The 25,504-nt window shown below is 35.4% G+C and overlaps 1 protein-coding gene across 2 annotated transcripts; it reads right to left on the reverse strand.

Annotated features, from left to right (window-relative positions):
• Window positions 1–1,628: 1,628 nt before the first annotated feature.
• On the reverse strand, window positions 1,629–22,140 carry LOC121408083 (uncharacterized protein F13E9.13, mitochondrial-like). 2 transcript variants are annotated; one of them, XM_041599416.1, is made up of 7 exons: window positions 21,927–22,140; window positions 15,636–15,749; window positions 10,706–10,788; window positions 7,644–7,830; window positions 6,659–6,809; window positions 4,031–4,158; window positions 1,629–2,155 (listed from the first exon to the last, which is right to left on the reverse strand). In XM_041599416.1, the coding sequence occupies exons 1-7, from the start codon at window positions 22,114–22,116 to the stop codon at window positions 1,956–1,958; spliced, it is 1,053 nt and encodes a 350-aa protein (XP_041455350.1). In that variant the 5' UTR covers window positions 22,117–22,140; the 3' UTR covers window positions 1,629–1,955. The 2 variants fall into 2 exon arrangements, with proteins under 2 accessions (XP_041455350.1, XP_041455351.1); XM_041599417.1 differs by having other exon boundaries at window positions 21,937–22,139.
• Window positions 22,141–25,504: the final 3,364 nt, after the last annotated feature.

Raw genomic sequence — 25,504 nt, forward strand, 5'->3', positions numbered from 1 at the left:
TTGAATTTCATTTTCATGATATGCAAGATTTAATAAATATACTGTTTGTTTGTATGTCAATTTTTATAAAGTCACAATTTGCAGTATAATATTTGTCTCACCTGCATAGCAGAACGAGACTATAGGCGCCACTTTTTGTCAATTGAAATCTGAACCAAGGTTAAGTCTTTTAAATGTCATCATAACTTAGAAAGTACTAGTATATGGACCTAGTTTATGAAACTTGGGAGTAATCAAGTATTACTGAACATCCTGCCTGAGTTTCAGGTCACATGACCAAAGTCAAAGGTCATTTAGGGTCATACACATAAGGGTAATCAAGTATGGATGATTATTTTGCACATGTCTGAGGTCACATGATCATGGTCAAAGGTCATGTTGGGTAAATGGACATAGTATTTCATTATCGTATGATTGTTTTCTTTTGTGAATAATTATTTAATAGCTGCTATCAGACGTGTGCAAAATATACTTGATAACCCTTATCTCTATGCTTAATGAACCACATGTGTAGATCCATAAACTTTCAAAGTTATGATGCCAATTCAACAAATACTCCCAATTCGGCCCAAGTTTATTGACCTTAAATGACCTTTGATCTTGGTCATGTGACCTGAAACACACACAGGATATTCAGGGATACATGGTTACTCTTATGTCCAAGTTTCATGAACTAGATCCATAAACTTTTTAAGTTATGATGACATTTCAAAAACTTAACCTCGGTTAAGATTTCAATGTTGACGACACCTCCACAGTCGGAAAAGCGGCGTCTATATCTCGCTCAGCTATGCAGGCGAGACAAAAATCAAAGGCATTGATTAACAATCTGTACTGTAAAGTCCGAGTTGTTATTTGTGTCCGACTGTCTGTGGCTTCAAAAAGTGAAAAAAATACAAATAGCTGAGAACTCGGGAGGGGGGGATGACACTCAAATTATTTTTTGATAGGGGTGTGCCTCATGAAACTCTAAAATAGGGGTCTAAGGAACTGACTAAAAGTATGGGGTCAATTAAATTCAATTCAATTCTTTTATTTCATTTCCATTCAAAACATAATACAAAGGAATACAAAGCAATACAAATCAAGTACATTTTACTGAAGGGCATTCTTACTTCGTAAAACAGACAAAAAAACAGTATAATATAGAGTATAAATGGTAATGAGGGTCTTTAACATATCTCATTTGGAGTATCTAGAGAACTGAAAATTAGGTCTGAAAAAGGGGGTCATCAAAGCGACACATCCCTGTACCACCAGTACATGTGAGTGCCCCCCCCCCCCCCGGCAGAGAACATCATTCAAATTTCATTCCATTTTCTACATTTATGTAGTCTCCATGAATTTGACCTTTTTTTCTGGTTATATTTTAATCCATATGATCAATACTAAATCACATACAACACACATCAAAGTTCAGGAAAATTATTAACCAATGCCTTTTAAGATTACCCTGGCATATTAAAAGAACCTACATGTAGTTCAAACTGCAGAAAAAATGAAGGCATTGTAACTACATGTATATTCAACATGCAACTGTTGTATAAACCAATTAATGTCCTGATACTTACACTCATTCCAATGTGCGTTACCTTTGTTAGCTGCAGTGGATTTTTTCAGATGGGTTGCTAGAGATTGGGGTTGATACAGGCTAACCAAAATGAAAGTTAAACTTCTATAGGTCATCACTTGAACTTGATGGATGTCAATATTTTGACATTGATGATCTTGATACAGAAACATGTATATTCCTTGTTTTCTTTTTGCAGATAATCAGCATGTCCCATTTTGGGGCTTTCATAAGATTGATCAGGAATCTACAATCCTAGTAAAGAGATTAGATTTAATCACCTGCAGAAAATAACAGCCCATGGGTTGCCAGGAACAATCATTTGGAAGATTTCTCACGCTCACATTCATCTTGTTCATTTCAAGTGTAACATCTCTGTCAGAGTTCATGTCTGCAATGTTTTTGCTTCGTCCATGAAGTGTTTGACTCGTCTTAGGTCCACATCGTTTTGCCAATGTCCACCATGTTTGAAGTGTGACCCTACAATGCATCCATTAGCATGCAGCATGGCTCTGCTTTCATGAAGGTTGTCCACAGTGACCCCTGAACCAATCACTACTGGAAGATTCACAACCTCTCTCACTTCTGTAAACAAATCAAGTAATATAATAGTATTACAAGAACTGGTGATGGGTTACAATCGGGTCCCAACAACGTTGCTCCAAGAAGATCCTGAGCACTGATAAAAATAATCAAGAAATCTGAACTGGTAAGTAAAAGACCTAAAATTTCACTAGTTTTTTGTCTCGCCTGCATAGCAAAAGCGAGACTATAGGTGCCGCTTTTCCAACGACGGCAGCATCAACATTGAAATCTTAACCTAGGTTTAAGTTTTTTAAAGGTCATCATAACTTAAAAAGTGTATGGACCTAGTTCATAAAAATTGGATATAAGGTATTATTGATGATCACATGGCCAAGGTTATAGGTAATTTAGGGTCAATAAACTTGGATCATATTGAGGGGATATTTTGAATTACCATAACTTTAAAAGTTTATGGATCTGATTCATAAAACTTAGATATAAGAGAAATCAAGTATCACTAATCATCCCGTGTGAGTTTTCAGTCACATGACCAAGGTCGAATGTCGTTTAAGGTCAATGAACCTAGACCATGTTGGGGGATCCAACATCTAATTCTCAACCTGAGGATAAGTGTTTGAAATGTCATCACAACTTAGAAAGTGTAAGAACCTTGTTCATGAAACTTGGACATAGGGGTAATGGGGTATTACTAAACACCCTGCATGAATTTCAGGTCACATGACCAAGGTCAAAGGTCATTAGGGTCAATGAACTTTGGCCATGTTGGGTGTATTTGTTGAATTACCATCTTAATTTTTAAAATCTATGGATCTAGTTCATAAAACTTGGACATAAGAGTAATCAAGTATCACTGAACATCCCATGCAAGTCACATGACCAAAGTCAAAGGTCATTTAAGGTCAATGAATATTGGCCATATTGGGGGTAATTGTTGAATTTCCATCATATCTTTGACATAGGAGAAATAAAGTATCACTGATCATCTTGCAGAAGTCTTAGGTCATATGATCAAGGTCAAATGTCATTTAGGGTCAATGAACTTAGTATTATATTAGTATATGAACAGTGCCTTTTATGAACAATATTTTTTAGTTGTTTTCAAGGTCAGGACTGCTGCTATATTGAATCGTGTAATGCAGGCGAGACTGCCAGAGGTGTTCCATTTGTTTGTTTTTTTATTTACAATATATTGAGTGGAACTATTAAAAAAGCAATAGATCTAAACTAGTTAAACTTTTTCACTTATTTATGAAATATCCTGCATATATTGAGTGAGTGAAGGTATGCTTACTTGAATCACAAAGACAAGTATGGATTAAATATCTTTAAAGTACAATGAAAATTGTTTTAAAACGTACAAATAGCATTAAAATGCTAGTAACTTATCTTAAATTCCATGTTTAATATGCACATCATCATGAATATTCATTAGGTGGGCTGATAATATCATATCCCTGCTTTCCTTTTTCTTATGGTATTACATGAAATCATGATTGTTTCATTTTTTTTCATGCATCTATAAATGATGAGTCTCCATTATGATGAAATAAGTTGCAGCAAGAAATATCTAATGCACTTAATCAGTTGTCAATCCAATTTTTTTAGTTCTAGGTAGAAGAATTTTGAATAAACCCGATTTCATATAATAAAATAAAAAAAGAACAAGTGGGGATATGACATCACCAGCTCACCTAATGAATATTTATAAAGACATGCCTAGAACTGTTTCACCGGAATAATGCAAATCTTTAAAATTCAATAATTTGTTATCCTATTTTGATCAAATTTTTCAGCATTTTGCTCTGTGAGTTTTACTCTATTTATTATGATATAAATATCTCCAGCCTGGACCATCCCTTTAATGAATTCTGACCTTTTCTAGTATCATTATCATCGCAGCAATGAGAATTATACCTTGAATATCTTGAGGACTAGCTGGAACACCTGTACTGGTTCCTGTGACTATCAACCCATCACTCAAGAAGAATTCTGCTGACTTGGCTGTCTCTGATATACTTACATCAGATGTTATGGCATGAGAGCTAAAGGGGTGAAATATATAACATTATGTACCTAAAAACAAATTATTCAATACTGAACCAACATAACACAGTGCAATGTAGATCAGTAAAGAAAACGGAAGGAATATGCTTAGCCTACCCAAATAATAAATCAAAAGTTGATTGCCTTAAATTTGGCACATTATTGAGTTTACAAATATGACATTCCATTGAGAACATCTCATGAAGCATCAGGGAGCGTTTCATGAAAGTTGTCAGAGCTGACAAGTTGGCGTTCTGTGACAGTTACCATAGTAACAGTCAGAGGCAAGTGCCTCACAGTCGATCAAAACCAAGGATTTTATTGAAATTGTCAGCACCTAAAACAGGGCTCCACACTAACCCATTTTTTCTACTGGTCCAACCTATTCATGTCGGACCAGTAGATACCCAGTTTTTCAAATTTTTACTGGTCCGAACCTAAAATCTACTGGTCCCCAAAAATAAATAAAACATTAAAAAAGGCGCAAGTTTATTTGTCTAGCCTTTCGTTACCCCCCCCCATGAAATGAAGGAATGAAGGACAAAAAGAAAGCAAGACTGAAACGAAGAAGGAAAGAAAGAAAGGAAGGAAGGAAGGAAGGAAGGAAGGAAAAGAAAGAAAGAATAAGAGAAAGGAAGGAAGGAAGGAAGGAAAGGGAGGAAAAGAAAGAAAGAATAATAAAGGAAGGAATGAAGGAAGTAAAAAAAAGAAAAGGTAAAGAAAGGATAGATGTAAAGGAAGGAAAAAAGAAAGAACTAAAGAAGGAAAGGAATGAAGGAATAAAGAAGGAACAAAAATAAGAGAAAGAAAGAAAGAAAGAAAGAAAGAAAGGAAGAAAAGAAAAAAGAAATGAAGGAAAGAAATGAAGCAAGCAATACAGAAAGAAAGAACAAATCCAGAAAGTAGTAAAGGAAAGAAAGAAGCAATAAAAAAAGAAAGGGTTAAAGGAGAGATGGAAAGAAGGACAAAAGAAAGAAAGAGAGGAAGGATTGAAAGAAGGAAGAAAGGAATTAAGGAAGAAATAAAGGAAAGGTAAAATGATAGATAGAAGGAAAGAAATAAAGGAAGGAAGACGCAAGCAATATAAAAAAGAAAAGGTAAAAGAATAGATGAAAGGAAGAAAAAAAAGACTGAGAGACACAGAAAAGAAATAAAAAAAGGGTAAATAAATGATGGGTGGAAGGAAGTAGGAAACAAAGAAAGTAACGAAGAAGTAAGGAAAGAAAAGGGTAAAAGGAAGGAAAGAAAGGAAGAGATGAATATATGGATGGACTCAAGAATTAAAGAAAGAAAAATATCAAAAAGAAAGAAAGAAAGGAAGGAAGGAAGAATGAAAGAAAGAGAGAAAAAAAGAAATAGAGAAAAAAAGGAATAGAGAAAAATATTTTTTAAAAGGATAGAAAGAATGAAAGAACGAATTAAAGAAAAAAGGGAAAATAAAAAAGAAAGACAGTAACAAAAAAAATTAGGGAAGAAACAAAGAAAGATTGAAAAGAAAGAAGGAAAGAAAGATAGGAAGAAAACAGAGGAAGAAAGCTCCATGTAAAACCATCATCATTAATATTTTATCAGTATCTTTTTGGCTCAATTAAAGTAGCTACGAAAGAAAGTCAGAAACCAAGTGTATCAACACACACATAAATGCATATGTGGGGCTAACTTGTATTCAGACGATATCACCCGAAACCCGATCTGTTTGAACCAAACAAAAGTGAAAATTTATCCTTTTACTGCTTACAAATGACAGAGTTACTCCAATTTTTAGGAAATATGGACATTATAAGAGCCTTTCATGAGTATGAACCGTGAATTTTGACAGTTCTGTGAGAGATTTCTGCCAGAGTTCAGCCAAGCTTCGTTCGCTCAGCTAGTAAAGAATTTACCACGTGAGTTGTGTGGCTGGCTAGCTAGCTACATAATGTACACTGTATCTGCTCTAGTAGCAATTACGTGCGATTCATTTTGTGTGTATTCTGTGTGTGAATGACAGAATTTATCGGGGGGAATGGTTTGCAGTGAATTTGACCATTTCTGGAAAAGTTATTGGCCCAACAATGGTTTTTATTACTGGTCATGTCGGACCCTTAAAATCTTGCTATTTTTGGAAAAATTACTGGCCCGACAATGATATTTTTTACTGGTCATGTCGGACCAGTAAATCTTCCTATTTCTGAAAATCTACCGGCCCGACAGCGATTTTTACCGGTCTGGGACCGTCGGACCGCCGCTAGTGTCGAGCCCTGCCTAAAATTTAGTCAGTGTTGACAACTTTCATGAAACACCCCCTGGTTTGTAATTTTCACTGTTAATCTTCTCTCTGCCAAACAGGAGCAAGAGTGTTGGTAGCTAATATAACAACATTTTGTGAAAATCACTACCAAACAGCTTTCGTGGATACTCCACTGATTCAAATCTCAAATGTGTGTGTGTGTGTGTGTGAGGGTATGTGTTTGCATGCGGGGGGGGGGGGGTCATCTGATAATACAGATAGTGAATTACCTGTGCTTTTTCTTGATATCTGTAAGGACTTTGATATGATCTGCTCCAATTTGTCTTCGATATCTCAGCAACTCTCCTGCACAAGCATTCTGAAGTCCTTCATCTCCAATGTGGCTGAATACAAAGCCCTCAGCTCGAATGAAGTCTAGTCCTGAAAAAAAACACACAGAAATATCAATGTCATTCAACCTATTATTTACTCTTAAAGTTTTACTGTCACAATGAATGTTAAAACCATCTTCAGCAACGCCAAGAATAAACTGTTGTTAATAGCTGACCAATGAAGCCATGTTTTGTAGTCATAATGACAGTACAATAATGGGTGACAACAGACCTTTGGCATGTTCTGCTTGCTCTAAGATGACTTTGTTTCTGACATTCAATAACAGATCAAGCATCAAATCCTTATTTACCAAATGCAAGCCCAGAATACTTTTTTTGTATTATAAAAAGTTTCCCCGGTAACCCAAATAATGAATTCAATGCTCCCTATGTAGAAACAACTTTTACATATTATGCAACATTGTGCTTGTTACTGGCAGTTTCAAGTGAATTGCTACAACTTTCTACATCACATACTTGGAAAAGCCAAACATGACTGGGGTTTATATTTCTGATCATAGGTGTGTATAGAATTGCATCTGATTCAGAGTTCTCCATTATCAAACACATAAGACCGATAGATTTACATACTTCTAATAAAGACATGTTTGAAAATGAAAGACAAGTTTCAAATCAAGAGCAGCAGGTTATGAGTTCAAGCTTACTGCATTGAAAACTCAATGATCGGCAAAAAACACAAGCCTAGCAACAACAGAAATTTGTAATTCAAACTTTAACATATCTCCATTTTTTTCCTTTTCTTATTTCTTCATTACATTCTCTTTTAGTTTTACACTTTTGCTTTCATAATATTGGATTGCCCTTTGATACCAAGGATGTTTATTGCTTCTTTGTCAAGTCTTTTCCCTGAATCCATTCTTACCTGCTGCCAATGCAACAGCAAGAGCTTGTTTATTAGCAGCAGAGAGAACTTGGACACCTATAGGTATATTGGGATACTCCTGACGAACAGCGCAGGATACTGCAGTCATTGAAGTTGTAATCTCAGGTCCTATGTCATCAGGTTGTATGTATGGTACATCATGCATGTTTTCCAACATCAGTCCGGTCTGAAAAAAAAAAATATATATGCATATCATATTCTGTATTTTGTAAGAATGTTGTTCTTGGAGTTTATGTCTCCTTTGTTGGATGAAAATGTTGGAAAGACATACAAAATAATATAAGAAATTTAATTAAAAGTGGAAATCATCTCACTGTTGCGACGTTTTGCCAATTATCAATTGGCTACTTCGGGCGAATGACAATCTTGATGAAGGGGAGGCCCTTGTAATGTTTGAGATTGTACAGAAACAGTGCATACTGAACTTTGTCCAGTGTTCGAAAGACAACTTGAAATCTTTTGTATTGCCTAGTCCCACGCATGTGACAAATTGAAGCAGAGGCCTCCTGTCTTGTTGATGGATGAGCTTTCCCATATGGCTTCCTTGATTCCACATTCAAACAACCTGGATTCCTTGTCCAAAGTAATAACCTCCTTTGTGCCAAATGAGTGTTTGCTAGAACTGATGTGGGTGTAGACCGCAGAATCTGGGATGCTTTCAGAGCTGCTGGGTCTCCGATATTGGTTCATGCGAGCCCGCAGAGATAGCTGAGTTTGACCCACATAGAAGTTATCATAATTCTGTTGAGCACATCTGATGCCATATACTAAGTTCCCCTGTTTCTCTTTGAGAACTCTGTCTAGATCAGATCATTGAGGCACTATCAGTATGTTTGAACACTACATACATGTATTTCTCCTTCAATGATAAACACTACATCCAACAACATGGATGTGCAATGGCGATCTCCAGTCTCCAGAGTTCCCAAAGAGAGACAGAGGAACTTAGTATATGGCATCAGATATTGCCAAGAGATTGTGATGACTTCTATGTGGGTGAATCTCTGCAGGCTCGCATGAACCAACATCGAAGACCCTGCAGCTCTGAAAGCATCCAAGATTCTGCAGTCTACACCCACATCAGTTCAAGCAAACAATAATTTGACATGAAGAAAGTTATTATTTTGGATAAGGAATCCAGGTGGTTTGTACGTGGAATCAAGGAAGCCATATGGAAAAGCTCATCCATCAACAAGAAAGGAGGCCCCCACTTTAACTTGTCACAAGTTTGGGACCGGGCAATTCAAAAGCTTCCAAGTCATCTTTCGTGCGCTGGACAAAGTTCAATGCACACTGAATCTGCACAATCTCAAACAACATAAGGGCCTCCCCTTCATCGGGATTGTCATTCGCTCGAAGAAGCCAATTGATAATTTGCAAAACGTCGCAACATTGAGGGTTTTTTTAATCAAATTTCATATACTGATCATGACTGGATGAATAATAAAAATTTACATCAGTATATACCAAATAATATAGAAAACATGCCTACTCTATCGCCTTAAAGTAAAAGTTACCTATTCTAGGGATCCAAATAGTAATACAATGAACTCAAAAAATTTTCCCAACTCAAATATTGGATTATTTGATATTTTGTTTTGTGTAGCACATTTTGCAATTATTCTTTTCTGATCAAAAGCTCAATCAACAACTCATTTTTCTTGTGCTATATAAGACATTTGCTCTTACATTTATTCTTTCTGCACCCATCCCCATCTTTTTTCTAAAATTTAATTCAATCCCCATTCACATCAACAGTTTTTGCAATGATGAATGTGGATGTATTACTTCATTTTGCATTGATTCAAGTTATTCTATTTGTATGATAATGGTACCTTGTAATCATATGTCAATCAAAATATAGGGAAAGTCACTTTAATTGTTTGGTGATATTTGGTGTTATTGATACAAGAGCATTATATACAGTCTTTCCCATATACAGTGCGTATCAAAAAAAGTTTACACTTTGAAAAAATCCTGTAAAATTATAGATTTGTAATATCCAGAAGATTTTTCCACATTTTAACATTGGTACAGATCAATTTCAGCAAATGACGATATAACTATCGAAAAATATTTCCGCCTGAGTGAGCACCACTTACTTTTGAAAAGTTAGTGAAAAACGATTTGCGCAGAACTCTGAAATAGCTATGCGAATAAAAGTAAACCTTTATCATGAAGAACACGTAGAATTTAGCAAGTAAAATTGATTTGAAGATATCTTGGACCTCTTTTAACTTGTTTCCTTGCCCAATACACTTCGAAGAGTGCATTGTGCCCCGCCCCACTCCCCACTCACAAAGGCCATCAAGATGATATTTTATTTACACTGAGCTGTGATTTGCATAAAATGAATTAGGCTTGATTTTCATTTTGTTAATCATTGTCAAGCTTGGGAAAAGTGTGGAGAAACAAGTATTAAATGAAAAATTAAATATCAACCCACTTTCAATAATAAAAACTTAGTGAAAAAGTGCTGGAGATGTCTGATGTAAACTTTTGTTCAGATTCAGTTATGTCCTCAGATCCAGCTGGCACAAAAAGGGTAAAAGTTGTGCTTACTAAGTGTTGAAATTTCAATTTGGGTGGCAAATTTGTTTAAAAATGCTTGAATTAATGTATCTGTTTTATCTTAATTGACTAAAAGTGCAAGGGAAATGTAGGAAAAATGTATTGCAGGGTAAGTTTGATTTCACCCTTTCCCCTCGACACTGTGTGAAAAAGAGCATTTCTGCGCAAACAGATTTCTGTGAGCTTTACAAAAATGGACAGTGCTCACTCATATGTAACATTCTGTCAAAACATTTACTTTCATTGGATAGATGAGACCCAAACCCAAGATTATATGTGAAAAAATTACCCACATGTATATTTTTAAATTTCCAGAGCTTTTTCAAAGTGTAAACTTTTTTTGATACACACTGTATATTAACATTAATATAAATAACAAATAATTTAGTATTCCCCTGTCTATTATAATTGAATAAATATGAAAAACACTGTTGATTGTACATTGATTTTGAATTCTGAACAATACTTACAATTCCAGCTTGTACATATCCTCTGGCTTCACTGCATACCTTCTTGATAATTGCTTGCAATGTCATATTATGACATGGAGTACCTAGAAATAAACTAGGCTAATTATTATTTTATTGTGTTTCTAAGACAGGATGGACACAAGCCTGGCATTATACAAGTTAATTAAAAAAATTACATCATAGTCATGTCAACTGTGGAGTCAGAACTTGGAGGGGCGGTATGTGCATGCAAGGCATGCCAACACTTACAGAGAGCACAAGCATGCTCCTTAGAGGATGGGTGCAGGGAGAGGGGAGTTTCCCACACTCACAAAATTTTCTGAAGTGCAACCTTCACCTGACCTTGATATGCATTTGATTTTTCTTAGATTATAAAAAACTTGATTACAAAGAGAGCAGAGCAAAGAGTCAGGTTTTTTTCAGGTTTTTATTCTTTTGAGAAAAAAAATGGAAAGGAAAACCACAACGCTACCTTCTCCCACTTTCTCCTTCGCTTTTTATTCTTCTTCTCTTTTTTTGTTGTTGAATACATGGGGGACCCCCACCACTCTGCCCGGCTACATGCCGGGGTTGTGTGATTTTGTAGTATTTCAAAATACACTATATATATGAAAGAACTTCTTTTCTTTTAAGAAAACAAAATCCATAATCATTGAAAGGCTTTTAAATAATGAACAAGTAGAGCACCTCTGGCAGTCTCACCTGCATTATGCAATTCAATACAGCAGAAGTGCTGACTTTGAAAACTACTAAAAAATAATTATTCTCAAAAAACAACATTTGCATAATGATACAATACTACATTCATTGAACCTAAATGATATTTGTCCTTGATCATGTGACCTAAGTCTTGTCAGTGATACTTGACTACCCCTATGTCCACATTTCACAAATTATATCCATAAACTTTGAAAGTTATACCTCAAACATGGCAAAAGTTCATTGCCCTTAAATGACCTTTGACATTGAAACTCGCATGAGATGTTCAGTTATACTTGATTACTCTTATGTCCAAGTTGTATGAACTAGATCCATACACTTTCAGAGTTACGATGGTTATTCAACAAATATCCAACATGGCCAAAAATCATTGATTACTCTTATGTCCAATTTTATGAACTATGTCCATATACTATCAAAGTTATGACAAACTTTCAAAAACTTATCCTTAGGTTAAGATTTTGATGTTGATTCCCCAACATGGTCAAAGTTCACTGACCCTAAATGACCTTTGACCTTGGACCTTGATCATGTGACCTGAAACTCAGGCAGGATGTTCAGTAATACTTGATTAACCTTATGTCTAATTTTAATGAAGTAGGTCAATTTGCTTTTTAAGTTAAGCTGTCATTTCAAAAACTTAACCTTCGGTTAAGATTTGATCTTGACGCCACAACCGTCGGAAAAGCAGCGCCTGTAGTCTCTCTCTGCTATGCAGGTGAGACAAAAACAGATACCAGATGATCATGACTACCCTAGTTCTGTCAGAATATATACTATAACTGAAACTTTTGAGACCTTGACTATTCTGAAAATTGCTAACCACACATGCTAAATTAATCAAAGTTCATAGACCTTAAATAAGCGTTGGCTACACTTTTTTTTTGCTTTTATACACTGTTTCCATTTAATCAAACTTGATTAAATAATTTCAAGATTTCAAAATCAGATGTAAAATAAGAGAATGACATGTTTGCTTAATTTTAAAAACAGATATATGCACATTCTTATCAGTTTTAATATGAGGGGACTGATGACATCATCAACTCACTAGGGAAAAGTGAGGTAAATAAGGCCACCTTTTCTATAATTCCTATTATATCTTTTTTAATGTAATGTAAAGCAGTAGAAACACGATTAGATGTCTACTACTACTACTACTACTAGATCTAGAGTAGACCAACATCATCCATTAGAAATGCTAGAACTAATCAGCCTAATTTGCATATCAATGAGCCATAAAATTTTTTGTCGGATTTGTGCTCCTCCTGGCCATGTGCACTGACCTGTGAGACGTTCTCTTTGCTCAAAATCTGTGCTAAGGAACTGTCTCAAAAGGTGGTTTCAGACCGCCTCGAAGTTCATCAGTTCCAGGAATTCTCTGATCGGGAAATTTACCCCGATCAGAAAATACCAGGTATTTTGGTAATGTGAAAGCAAACTACGCGTAATTTTTCTTAAAGAAAATACCCGCTATATAGTAGGTACTTGGCGAAATTACGAGAACTTTCGCAGGGATTTTTCCAAGGTCGCAGGTATTTTGGCGATGTGAAAGCAATTTACGGGAACTTTTAGCCCAGCGTGTTGTTGGGCGCGGAAGCCGTGGGTGGCTGCTGGGCTAGTGATTTTGAATCTCGCACCTTGCCTGCTTATCAGACCATATACTGCACATGCTCGTAACTTCAGGAACTTATTCTGAAGGGTATGTTTCGGGGCGGTGTGAATGCAGGAATAATTAATGGGTATTTTTAGCCTAAAAAAGTTCTCGTAATTTAACGGGGATTCTTGTGATCGAGGCGGTTTGAAACCACCTACGTACATATACTACACAGTATTCCATTTGACCATAACATTCTTGAGCAGTAAGCTAAAGACTACCAGGTGGCCATATTTACCCCACTCTCCTATATTTTTTCATTATGAAATAAAAGATATTTTATTTTCTCCTCATTGCTATGTGAAACAAAGTTTTATTCCTATCTGAACATGTGGAATTATCATTGTTTTAACAATTTGTGGTTCAATCACATTGGTCATTATTATCAAATCTATAAAAATTGAAATATTGAATATTAACTCTCATTTCATATTACCAAGTTGCGCATATAAACTGTTTTGAGAAAAAACAAGTGGAATGCCTCTGGCCGTCTCACCTGCATCACGTGTTTCAATATAGCAGAAGTGCTGACTTTGAATACTACTCTAACTCGCACAAGATGTTCAGTGATACATGGTTACTCTTATGTCCACTTTTTATGAACTAGACCAATAAACTTACAGAGATATGATGGTTATTCAACAAAAAAACCCAACATGGCCAAAGTTCATTGACCTTACATGACCTTTGACCTTGATCATGTGACCTGAAACTCGAACAGGATGTTCAGTGATACTTGATTACTCTTATGTACAAGTTTCATGAATCAGATCCATAAACTTTCAAAGTTATGATGGTAATTCAACAGATACACCCAATTCGGCCAAAGTTCATTGACCTTTGACCTTAGTCATGTGACCTGAAACGCGCACAGGATGTTCAGTGATACTTGATTACTCTAATGTCCAAGTTTAATGCACTAGACCAATAAACTTTCAAAGTTATGATGGTAATTCAACAGATACCCCCGATTCGGCCAAAGTTCATTGACCCTAAATGACCTTTGACCTTAATCATGAGACCTGAAACTTGCACAAAATTTTCAGTGATGCTTGATTACTATTGTGTCCAAGTTTCATGAATCAGATCCATAAACTTTCAAAGTTATGATGGGAATTCAACAGATATCCCCAATTCGGCCAAAGTTCATTGACCCTAAATGACCTTTGACCTTGGTCATGTGACGTGAAACTCATGTAGGATGTTCAGTGATACTTGATTAACCTAATGTCCAAGTTTCATGAACTAGGTCCATATATTTTCTAAGTTATGATGACATTTCAAAAACTTAACCTCAGGTTAAGATTTCAATGTTGATTCCTCCAACATGGTCTAAGTTCATTGACCCTAAATGACCTTTGACCTTGGTCATGTGACATGAAACTCTAATAGGATGTTCAGTAATACTTGATTAACCTTATGGCCAAGTTTTATTAACTAGGTCCATATACTTTCTAAGTTGACGTCATTTCAAAAACTTAACCTCAGGTTAAGATTTGATGTTGACGCCGCCGCCGTCGGAAAAGCGGCGCCTATAGTCTCACTTTGCTTCGCAGGTGAGACAAAAACTTTAGATGTCATAACTTTCTAATTTTACATCCGATTTTGACTGAATTAATAACAATAATAATAACAATTTTATATACCGCAAAATCGCAAAAATTGCCTCTAAGCTGTTAAGAGAAAGGAAAATGAAGTTTAAAGGAAATAGAAATACTTTGCACAACAAAATGTATCAAAACTAATATTACAATTTACAACTTTCTCACCAGATCATGAATAAAGAAATACCATCAAATGGGCCAATAAACATATGATATGATCAATTTAAGATTTAAAAAGATGAGTCGACTTTAATGTTTTAACACTGTTGGCATTGTGAATTTGTAGGGGGAGATTGTTCCACAGAAATGAAGCTGCATAATAGAAAGAACGCTGACTGTATTGTTCGTAAGAAGTATGAGATAGAGAAAGAAGAGATTGAGAAGCAGAATGTAGAACTAGAACTGGCTGATATCGAGGAAGGAGTTCAGAAAGGTATGAAGGAGCTAGACCATATGATAGGCCTATGACTTGAAAGCAAGAAGAAGAATTTTGTAGGTGATACAAATTTTCAGTGTAATGTTTGATTTTTTTTTATTGATTCAAATCAACATATTTTGGGGTGGACTTGACCTTCAAGTTTGAAATAGGGCCTTACAGAAATGCTGTTAAAGTTTATGATGCCATTTAACAAACATATTACCTGGCTTTGGTAATATTTTGAAGTTAACGACACCATTGCTCTCGCAAATGGAAAAGTGATGCCTATCTGCATTTCACTTCTACTATGTAGGTGAGACAAAGAACCTGATTGAAAATAAAGATACCTAGGAGCCGTTTCATAAAGCTGTTCGTAAGTTAAGAGCGACTTTAAGAACGACTGGTGATCCTTTCTTAAGCGCTGAACCATTGCTAATGAACATTTTGGTATATACTATTTACCACAAGAAATGATCACCGGTCGTTCTTAAAATTTCTCTAAACTTACAAACAGCTTTATGAAATACCCACCTGGTAAAGCTGGTACATGCAACATTCCAATCACAACTCCATGGTTGTATCCAAATAACTTTTGAAACCAACTCATCCTGCATCCAGCACAGCCAGCTCCCCACAAGTTTTGAACTAAATTAAAAAATGAAAGATAATTTAAAGTTGAAAAGTCTCTCATAACATATTCAGACAATTTATCAGATCTTTGTTTCAATGTATAAATGAACTTAACAGAATATGCAAAATACTTATTTAGGGTAATTTTCAACACCCCCCATGGTCGCACCTGGTATCCACTCATCAATGGAAGTGCCCTCTCCCTCCGGGGGGGGGGTTGTCATCAGATTATTTATACAAATGATAGGTCAAACTTTGACTGATGAAACTGACCCAAAGAAGATATTATTAAGACACACTTCATGACCTGAACTGAAGCCAAGGAAAGCATCCACCATCATCGGTGCATAACATAAATTTCATCTGGTGGCAGCCCTAGACTGAAAAATCTGTTGTTTCACCAAGTTTTTTTTTTTACATTTGCTGATTTTTCTCAGTTCTGACAAGCCAGATGATGTCTCAGCAGAGCATATACCCTGACCAGAGGTGGTTTAGAAAACCATCAGTTAAACTGAACCCCAGACAAATAAATCCGCCGTTCCTCCGTAGTTTTACAACATTTTCTGATTTTTTTGTCCTCCTAACGTTACACATCACACATGACGGAGGGGATGCCGCGGAGCTAGATGAAGTGAGCAAAGCATATCCCTGACAGAAATAGACCTATCTATCGGTCTACTTGAAACCATGATTTATGCAGATTTCCTGTAGGGCCTACGCTTCTTTACCTTGTGAGTCGTATATTAAAGAAATATCCACTGCTTATGCACGCTTTTGTACAATGTTGTAACAGTGCACCAACTTAACACCTTTTGCCATAATTTAGTATGCTATTCATTCACGAGTCCACCGTTTTGAAGAGTGCATGCCTGAACGTGCCGTGGACTTGTGAATAAAATAACATACGGTACGTAGATCTCGATTCTACTCTAGACTAGTCTAACCTGGTCTTAACCTAGACAGCTGGCAGCCGCATGTTTCGAGGAGTTTTTAAACAGTTTTAATTCTTTTTTATTTCTCCTCATACACAGACGGCTCTTGCAGCCGCCATTACGGGGTTAACAATGTAAAATCCCCTCGACGGGGCTCATCGATGTTTTGTCTTTATTTCACAATATTTTACGAGAACTGGACCAAAATCAAGATTATTAATTATTCTGTCTTAGCCTGAAATGCACCAAAACGGGGAAAAAACAGTGACTTATTTGGCTGTTATCCGAACATAATACATAAACGTTACGCCATTGTGTTCGGTCTCTGTTATTGGTGAGTGGAGCCACAATCAAAATTATTGTCACAATGGAGTTCAGCAGAACAACCAATAACATAGACAGCTGGCATTCGTCTGTTTTGGAGAGTCTTTTAACATTTCTACAAAAAAATTATTTCTCCTCCTCTGCATTTGGCGAGTGGAGCCAACAGAGTTCAGCAGAACAACCAACATATTACACTAAGAGACCAAATCTTTTGGTCTACCAACATTAGAGACCAAAGCTTTTGGTCTAGTCTTAACTTAGACCAAAAGCTTCGGTCTCTGTTTTGTTGGTTGTTCAGCTGAACTCCGTTGGCTTCACTCACCAAATACAGAGACCAAAGTTCTAGCGCGATCTGTACAGGGGACTCAATGGCCATATGTTCATGTACTATAAGTTCGGACAAAACAGGAAGTGAAGTTGCACGACAAACGAGGTAAGTCACTGTTTTTGTTCCTTTTAACTTGATTTTCCCTGTTTTTTGGCAATAAATGCCAAGAGGGAATATCAAATTGCATTTCGGTCGTGTTAATTTTCAAACCTTTGATTCATTAAAGACAAAAATTGAAGAGCCCCGATGGGGGGATTTTGCATTGTAAGTCCCCTAATGGTGGCTGCACGATAGCGAGCCGTCTGTGTGTACGAGGAGAAATTTAAAAAAAAAAAAAATAAATGAAATGTTTAAAAACTCCTCGAAACAGACGGCTGCCAGAGCGCTGTCTAGTCTTAACTAATTCTTAACCATACATGGAACGGCCTTATCGTCATCCAAGTCACTGGGGACAAACTTGAGACACACCTCAAATATCAGCAATCTTTCAATAGAATCCACGGTTGGAAGATTTTCAAAAGAAATTCATTGTTCGCGATGCGAAACTGTGCGAAGCTTCTCACTGAGCGGGGACTTCCTTCCACCACACGTTTTCCCATTGACACAAAAACAACTGACTCGGACACTTTTTCAAACGACAAAAATAGTCTTTTTCTTTTCTCTCCTGTGGCGGTATATTCTTCCTAGTTGATGAAGCAATGATCAAAACAATTAATAAGACAAAATTAATCACACAAAAACACTATTTAACTGTCTAAATACTCCTCGTGATCCGAGTCCCCTTCCCGTGTCAAGTTCGTCCAATCTCCCATAGGAGGGGACTTGGATAACGACTAATACTAATCCTCGTTATCCAAGTCCCCTCCTATGGGAAATTAGACGAACTCAACACGGGAAGGGGACTCCGATCACGAGGAGTATTTAGACAGTTAAATAGTGTTTTTAATGTGATTTTCATTGATTTTAATGATTCGTATTATCGAAAATATTCATTAACCATGTCTATTAAACTGTCTAAAAGTGTGGCAGAGTGGTTTTGAAGAGGAGGGAAATGAGGGGTAGATGAATATCAACGGGTTAATTGCCGTTTTGTATTTTTAGGAGAGGGGACTTGGATCACGAGTAATAGTACTTCTCGTTATCCAAGTCCCCTCCTATGGGAAATTGGACGAACTTAATACGGGAAGGGGACTCGGATCACGAGGAGTATTTAGACAGTTAAATAGTGTTTTTAATGTGATTTTCATTGATTTTAATGATTCTTATTATCGAAAATATTCATTAATCATGTCTATTAAACTGTCTAAAAGTGGCAGAGTGGTTTTGAAGAGGAGGGAAATGAGGGGTAGATGAATATCAACGGGTATTAATTGCCGTTTTGTATTTTAGGAGAGGGGACTTGGATCACGAGTAATAGTACTTCTCGTTATCCAAGTCCCCTCCTATGGGAAATTGGACGAACTTAACACGGGAAGGGGACTCGGATCACGAGGAGTATTTAGACAGTTAAATAGTGTTTTTAATGTGATTTTCATTGATTTTAATGATTCTTATTATCGAAAATATTCATTAATCATGTCTATTAAACTGTCTAAAAGTGGCAGAGTGGTTTTGAAGAGGAGGGAAATGAGGGGTAGATGAATATCAACGGGTTAATTGCCGTTTTGTATTTTTAGGAGAGGGGACTTGGATCACGAGTAATAGTACTCCTCGTTATCCAAGTCCCCTCCTATGGGAAATTGAACGAACTTAACACGGGAAGGGGACTCGGATCACGAGGAGTATTTAGACAGTTAAATAGTGTTTTTAATGTGATTTTCATTGATTTTAATGATTCTTTTTATCGAAAATATTCATTTATCATGTCTATTAAACTGTCTAAAAGTGGCAGAGTGGTTTTGAAGAGGGAAATGAGGGGTAGATGAATATCAACGGGTTAATTGCCGTTTTGTATTTTTAGGAGAGGGGACTTGGATCACGAGGAGTAGTATATACTGTTTTAATTCAAACTTCTTTAGACAGTTAGTGTCTTTAATGTGATTTTCATTGATTTTAATGATTCTTATTATTGAAAATATTTATTAATCATCTCTAGGAAACTGTCTAAAAGTGGCAGAGTGGTTTTGAAGAGGAGGGAAATGAGGGGTAGATGAATATCAACGGGTTAATTGCCGTTTTGTATTTTTAGGAGAGGGGATCGACTTGGATCACGAGGAGTAGTATATACTGTTTTAATTCAAACTTTTTAGACAGTTAAATAGTGTCTTTAATGTGATTTTCATTGATTTTAATGATTCTTATTATCGAAAATATTTATTAATCATCTCTAGGAAACTGTCTAAAAGTGGCAGAGTGGTTTTGAAGAGGAGGGAAATGAGGGGTAGATGAATATCAACGGGTTAATTGCCGTTTTGTATTTTTAGGAGAGGGGACTTGGATCACGAGGAGTAGTATAAACTGTTTTAATTCAAACTTCTTTAGACAGTTAAATAGTGTCTTAATGTGATTTTCATTGATTTTAATGATTCTTATTATTGAAAATATTTATTAATCATCTCTAGGAAACTGTCTAAAAGTGGCAGAGTGGTTTTGAAGAGGAGGGAAATGAGGGGTAGATGAATATCAACGGGTTAATTGCCGTTTTGTATTTTTAGGAGAGGGGACTTGGATCACGAGGAGTAGTATATACTGTTTTAATTCAAACTTTTTAGACAGTTAAATAGTGTCTTTAATGTGATTTTCATTGATTTTAATGATTCTTATTATCGAAAATATTTATTAATCATCTCTAGGAAACTGTCTAAAAGTGGCAGAGTGGTTTTGAAGAGGAGGGAAATGAGGGGTAGATGAATATCAACGGGTTAATTGCCGTTTTGTATTTTTAGGAGAGGGGACTTGGATCACGAGGAGTAGTATATACTGTTTTAATTCAAACTTCTTTAGACAGTTAAATAGTGTCTTAATGTGATTTTCATTGATTTTAATGATTCTTATTATTGAAAATATTTATTAATCATCTCTAGGAAACTGTCTAAAAGTGGCAGAGTGGTTTTGAAGAGGAGGGAAATGAGGGGTAGATGAATATCAACGGGTTAATTGCCGTTTTGTATTTTGAGGAGAGGGGACTTGGATCACGAGGAGTATAGTATACTATTTTAATTAAACTTCTTTAGACAGTTAAATAGTGTCTTTAATGTGATTTTCATTGATTTTAATGATTCTTATTATCGAAAATATTTATTAATCATCTCTAGGAAACTGTCTAAAAGTGGCAGAGTGGTTTTGAAAAGGAGGGAAATGAGGGGTAGATGAATATCAACGGGTTAATTGCCGTTTTGTATTTTTAGGAGAGGGGACTTGGATCACGAGGAGTAGTATACTGTTTTAATTCAATTCTATTGATCTTAATAATTCATCATCGAAAATAGGAAACAAGTAACACAGTGGTTTAATTCGGATGAAGGGGGACTTGAATCACGAGGAGTAATTATATTATTTTACGTACCTTACGAAATAAAGCAATGGAGACAGTTAAGAGAGAGATATGCATTTTGATTTATTTAGTAAAAACGTGATAGACGAAATAAAGCATAATCATGACAAACATATCATGAGATTTATTCATAGCATAATTAAAAAGTACAACGAAATAAAGCCTATATATACTGAAAAGAAGTAGATGCAATTTTGATTTATTTAGTAAATTAGGGATAAACGAAATAAAGCAATGTCTGCAGAAGAGGGATATACTCGGGGCCGATTTATTTAGTAAAAATGTAAACGAAATAAAGCAAATTTCATAGTGTGGGAAACATAAGAAGATGAATATAATCTTGATTTATGTATATGAAAAGTACTAATTTACGAAATAAAGCAATGGAGATTGAAAAGATGATTCAATCCTGATTTATTTAGTAAATTAGGAATCAACGAAATAAAGCAATAAGACTGTTCGAGGGATATACTTGGGGCCGATTTATTTAGTAAAAATGTAAACGAAATAAAGCAAATTTCATAGTGTGGGAAACATAAAAAGATGAATATAATCATGATTTATTTATATGAAAAGTACTAATTTACTAACTAAAGCAATAGAGATTGAAAAGAAGTATATAGATGCAATTCGATCTAATTCATAACGCCAATAAAGTGAAGATAGACCAAAGATTGTAGAGCTCGCGTACGCGGCGCTCTACGATCTTTGGTGGAGACTGAAAAGAGACAAGTCATACACCACACACCTACGATGGAGGTTGGTAGAAACAGGTAGGACATGTTTTACGTTGTGAAAAATTGTCCGTGGATCCGAGTCACCGGGGACTTGGATCACGATAATGCCCATGGAACATATTTTAATAAGGGATCTACACAGTAAATAAGCATATTCTATACAGAAAATCTACATAAATCAAAACCACCTTTGTTGTGATTTCGGGCCATTAACGTTAAAAAATAAAAGTCATATTTGAAATTGAATTAAAGCAAAGAGTCTGATTTTTTTTCTTTAATAATTAACATTCAAATTTTCACACTGGACAATACACAACTCATTAGATCTACGCCTAGATTAAGTTAAAGAAAATTAGTTTTGGAAAGTCGAAATCTTACAATCTGTGTCTCCTGTCTGAGTTCTCAGCCCCTCACTCGACTCCCAGCTCGAACAAACTGAAACATCAGGCATGATCTCGCCCGGGTGAGTCGGCCGCAGTGCACCGGCACCGGAGCCTGCTGGGCCGGCCAGCCGCACCGGCCGCCTCGCGCGCCTTGCATGCGATATGCCAAAGATCGCGGACAGCATTCCAGCGTCATGGGATCATGGTGGAGTGTATTCCCACGATTAACCACGCCCCTTCTCATCACCATCATTATCACCCCCCCTTCCAACCAAAATCACCACCTCTTAGTTGTTCTTTCTTTACACCCAAAAACATATGTTCAAACAATACTTTAATTATTTGTTAGCAATGATTATCTGGGGCAGTGACACTGGCGGGGGACCCGTGGAGGAGGGGCCCCGTGAGGGGCACACTTTCCCCCCAAAAAGTTTGTTTTTTGCATGGCCACCCCCACACTTTCCAAATGGTGCCGCAGCCCCTGATTAGGCCCCTATCTCTATAATTTCAGGGAATAACAATATAGAGCAAATAAAAAAAAATCTTGAACAAATTTATCCCTATACTACATAAAAGTTTCAACCCAATATTGCATAAATATAGCATTAGTAAAGTTATCAGTGAAATTGATCTATGAATTTCAGAGTCAAATTCAAATTTTGTAGGCCTGTACTTGAACAACATTTTAGGTCGACTTAAACCCAGCTAACACAAAAACATTAACAAATATCATTTAAAAAAAGTTTGGTCAAACATCCGTGTTTTAGGGAAATGTTAAAATCATATGAAAATATATGTTTTTCTCATAACTATATAAAACGTTTCCCCCTAAACTGCAGCATAAAAAGAATTAAAAATAAACATTTTAAACATGTTTTCTAATGTATTTTGATAATATTGATAAAATGTTGCAATCATATCTTCCTGATGTTTTTAATTAATGCATGTTCTGAAAGCGTTTTTAAATCATTTCTGAAACCATACATTTTGATATAATTAAACATTGTTTAAAGCATTATAATGTTGTTTACGTTTAATGTTAAAAAAATTGTTGTTTTGATAATGTTTTTAAAATGTCGCAAGTGGTATCTTACTGATGTTTCAAGTGAATGCTTTAAAAATGTTTTCAAAACATTATTTTGTTTCAAGGTGAACTTCATCTTTACAACATTATGTTATCCTATACTCTCTTGAAACAAATCAGTCAAATTGACTAGACCAGTAGTCAGCCTGGGAGCAACTGATATGGCAATTACTGATATTCACATTTCTGACATAATTATATTCTAGTCAGAAATAACTCTGCTCTAGTAAAATATGACTAGAAAATAGTCAAATATGACTAGAATAACAGTTACTCCCAACTGACCCTATTAACCAGTCATTTTTGACTGATTTGTTTTTAGAGTGTATTATCCTATCCCCTCCAATCAATAAAATTGTCTCCTCAGGGTCACGGTCCGCCACTGGTTACGGTTGATACAATTTCATGTTTGACCTTGAAAATTCCACCAATAATTTTTTTATTTTATCATATGTGATATGGTAATCAATACTTTTTTTAAAACTTCTCATGCATGGTGGAACAAGTAGGTTAAGTTGATCACGTTAATTATTTCATCTATACGTGTAGGCTTAAATTTTTGTCATTCACTGCATTCAAATGAATATTCATGAATCATGTACAGGTGGCCCAACGCCCGGGGGGGGGGCAATGCATAGTGGGTATGTGCCCAACGTTTTCCCAGACGTTGGCATAACGTAATTTGGTTTTTTTTTCGAACAACCCAGGAACAAATTAGATTCCAATGTTTTACCACCGTCATAATTACTGTTTTCACTATTCAAGTCACTATACAGTGCGTATGAAAAAAAAGGGACAGTTTTGAAAAGTCTATGAAAAAATTGTTTCAAAGTATTATATCTATATTTTGATGTTAATAAATGCTCTTAGATCTTTTCTTTCAAACACAATTAAAAAAATGTTCATGCTTGAGCAAACACGGGACGTTTTTGTCGGGGGTTCAAAAAGAGGCTTGCGCCAAAATGGCAGAAATGAGAAATTTGATGATTAGACTTTTGGCTAATCAGCAGACTTCCTCTTAATCTTTTTATTATCTTTGCCACAATTTTCAAATTATGCCGTCAAATTTCATTTACTAACTTATTCATTTACCTGAATTATTTAGTTTTTCATGTAAACTTCTTTTACCTTGAATTTTCTTTCATAAGTAAGATAAGAAGACTTTTTGTCAACCCAAGTAAGAAGATTTACACTATTAATTGGGAGAACTTGTAATTATTCAAATCCTTTTATTATGTGAAACAAATTATGATACGATATACCTTTAAAAGACATGAATCCATTTTCAAGGGGTTATTGAAATCTTCGCCAAGTTTAATTATGTTCTTGACAGAGCAAACAGGAAATAACTCATGTCTTTCAATGGCAATGGTGTATTGAGTCCATCTTGAAGATTCAATTCAATTCAATTCTTTTATTTCATTTACTTTCAAAGCATAATACAAAGTAATAAAGATATGGCAGATCGGGTAAAATGTATTAAAAAGTTGTGAAGCGAGCAAGCAAAAATTTCTACTTTTTTATTAAAATATCAAAATTTGTGATTTTGACATAATATTTAGAAAATGATATCATATTTCGTTTCTATGTTTTCTGTTATTTTTCTTTGTACTTTTTATTCTTGGTCATAATTGGTGGGGTGGAGCACCCCGAGCCCCCACCCATCAGTATGCCAATGTTCAAAGGCACCATAACCTTTGTAGCACACAATGAAAGGATTTGGAAAAAAACGTTCTCCCATACTTCGGTTTAAAAAAAATTGTTCTTGCCTAAAGAAGGAATATTCAAAGCTAAAAGAGAACATATTAAACAAAAACAGCAACAGAGATATTCAAGCAAATATGTAGATTTGGAAATGAATTTTGACCGGAATATTCGAAAACTATGGCAAAGATAATGAAAAGGTTAAGAGGAAGTCTGCTGATTAGCAAGAAGTCCGACCATCATATTTATCATTTTATGCCATTTTGGCGCAAGCGTACTTTTTTACCCAAGACAAAAACATTCCGTGTTCGCTCAAGCATGAATGAAACTAAATTATTTTAGTGACATTTGAAGGATAAGACTTCAGAGCACCTATATTGACATCAAAATATAGAGATCATAATTTGAAACAAAAATTTTATAGACTTTTCAAATCTGTCCCGTTTTTTTTTGATCCGCACTGTATTGCAACCAGATTTTGCAGGTTGGATCATATACAAATAAAAATAATGGTTAACAAAGAACGTTATCATAATGTCATAAAAACATTTTAAAAATGGATTTCCTAGACATAAATTTCCAACCTTTTTTAAAAAACAATGAAAATATCCGATTATTATATTGTCAAAATATTTTATTATGACCTTTCTAGAACGTTTGATGTCAGAGTGAATCATATAACAGTGATAATAACAGGGCACTTTAGACGAGTGTTTCAAAGCTCACAGCTGACTAATGTAAACAATGAATAAAAAAGAACTATGATAGTGATGAAAAAAACAAGA

The sequence above is a fragment of the Lytechinus variegatus genome, chromosome 2 (assembly GCF_018143015.1).
Source record: "Lytechinus variegatus isolate NC3 chromosome 2, Lvar_3.0, whole genome shotgun sequence".
NCBI classification, from domain to species: domain Eukaryota; kingdom Metazoa; phylum Echinodermata; class Echinoidea; order Temnopleuroida; family Toxopneustidae; genus Lytechinus; species Lytechinus variegatus.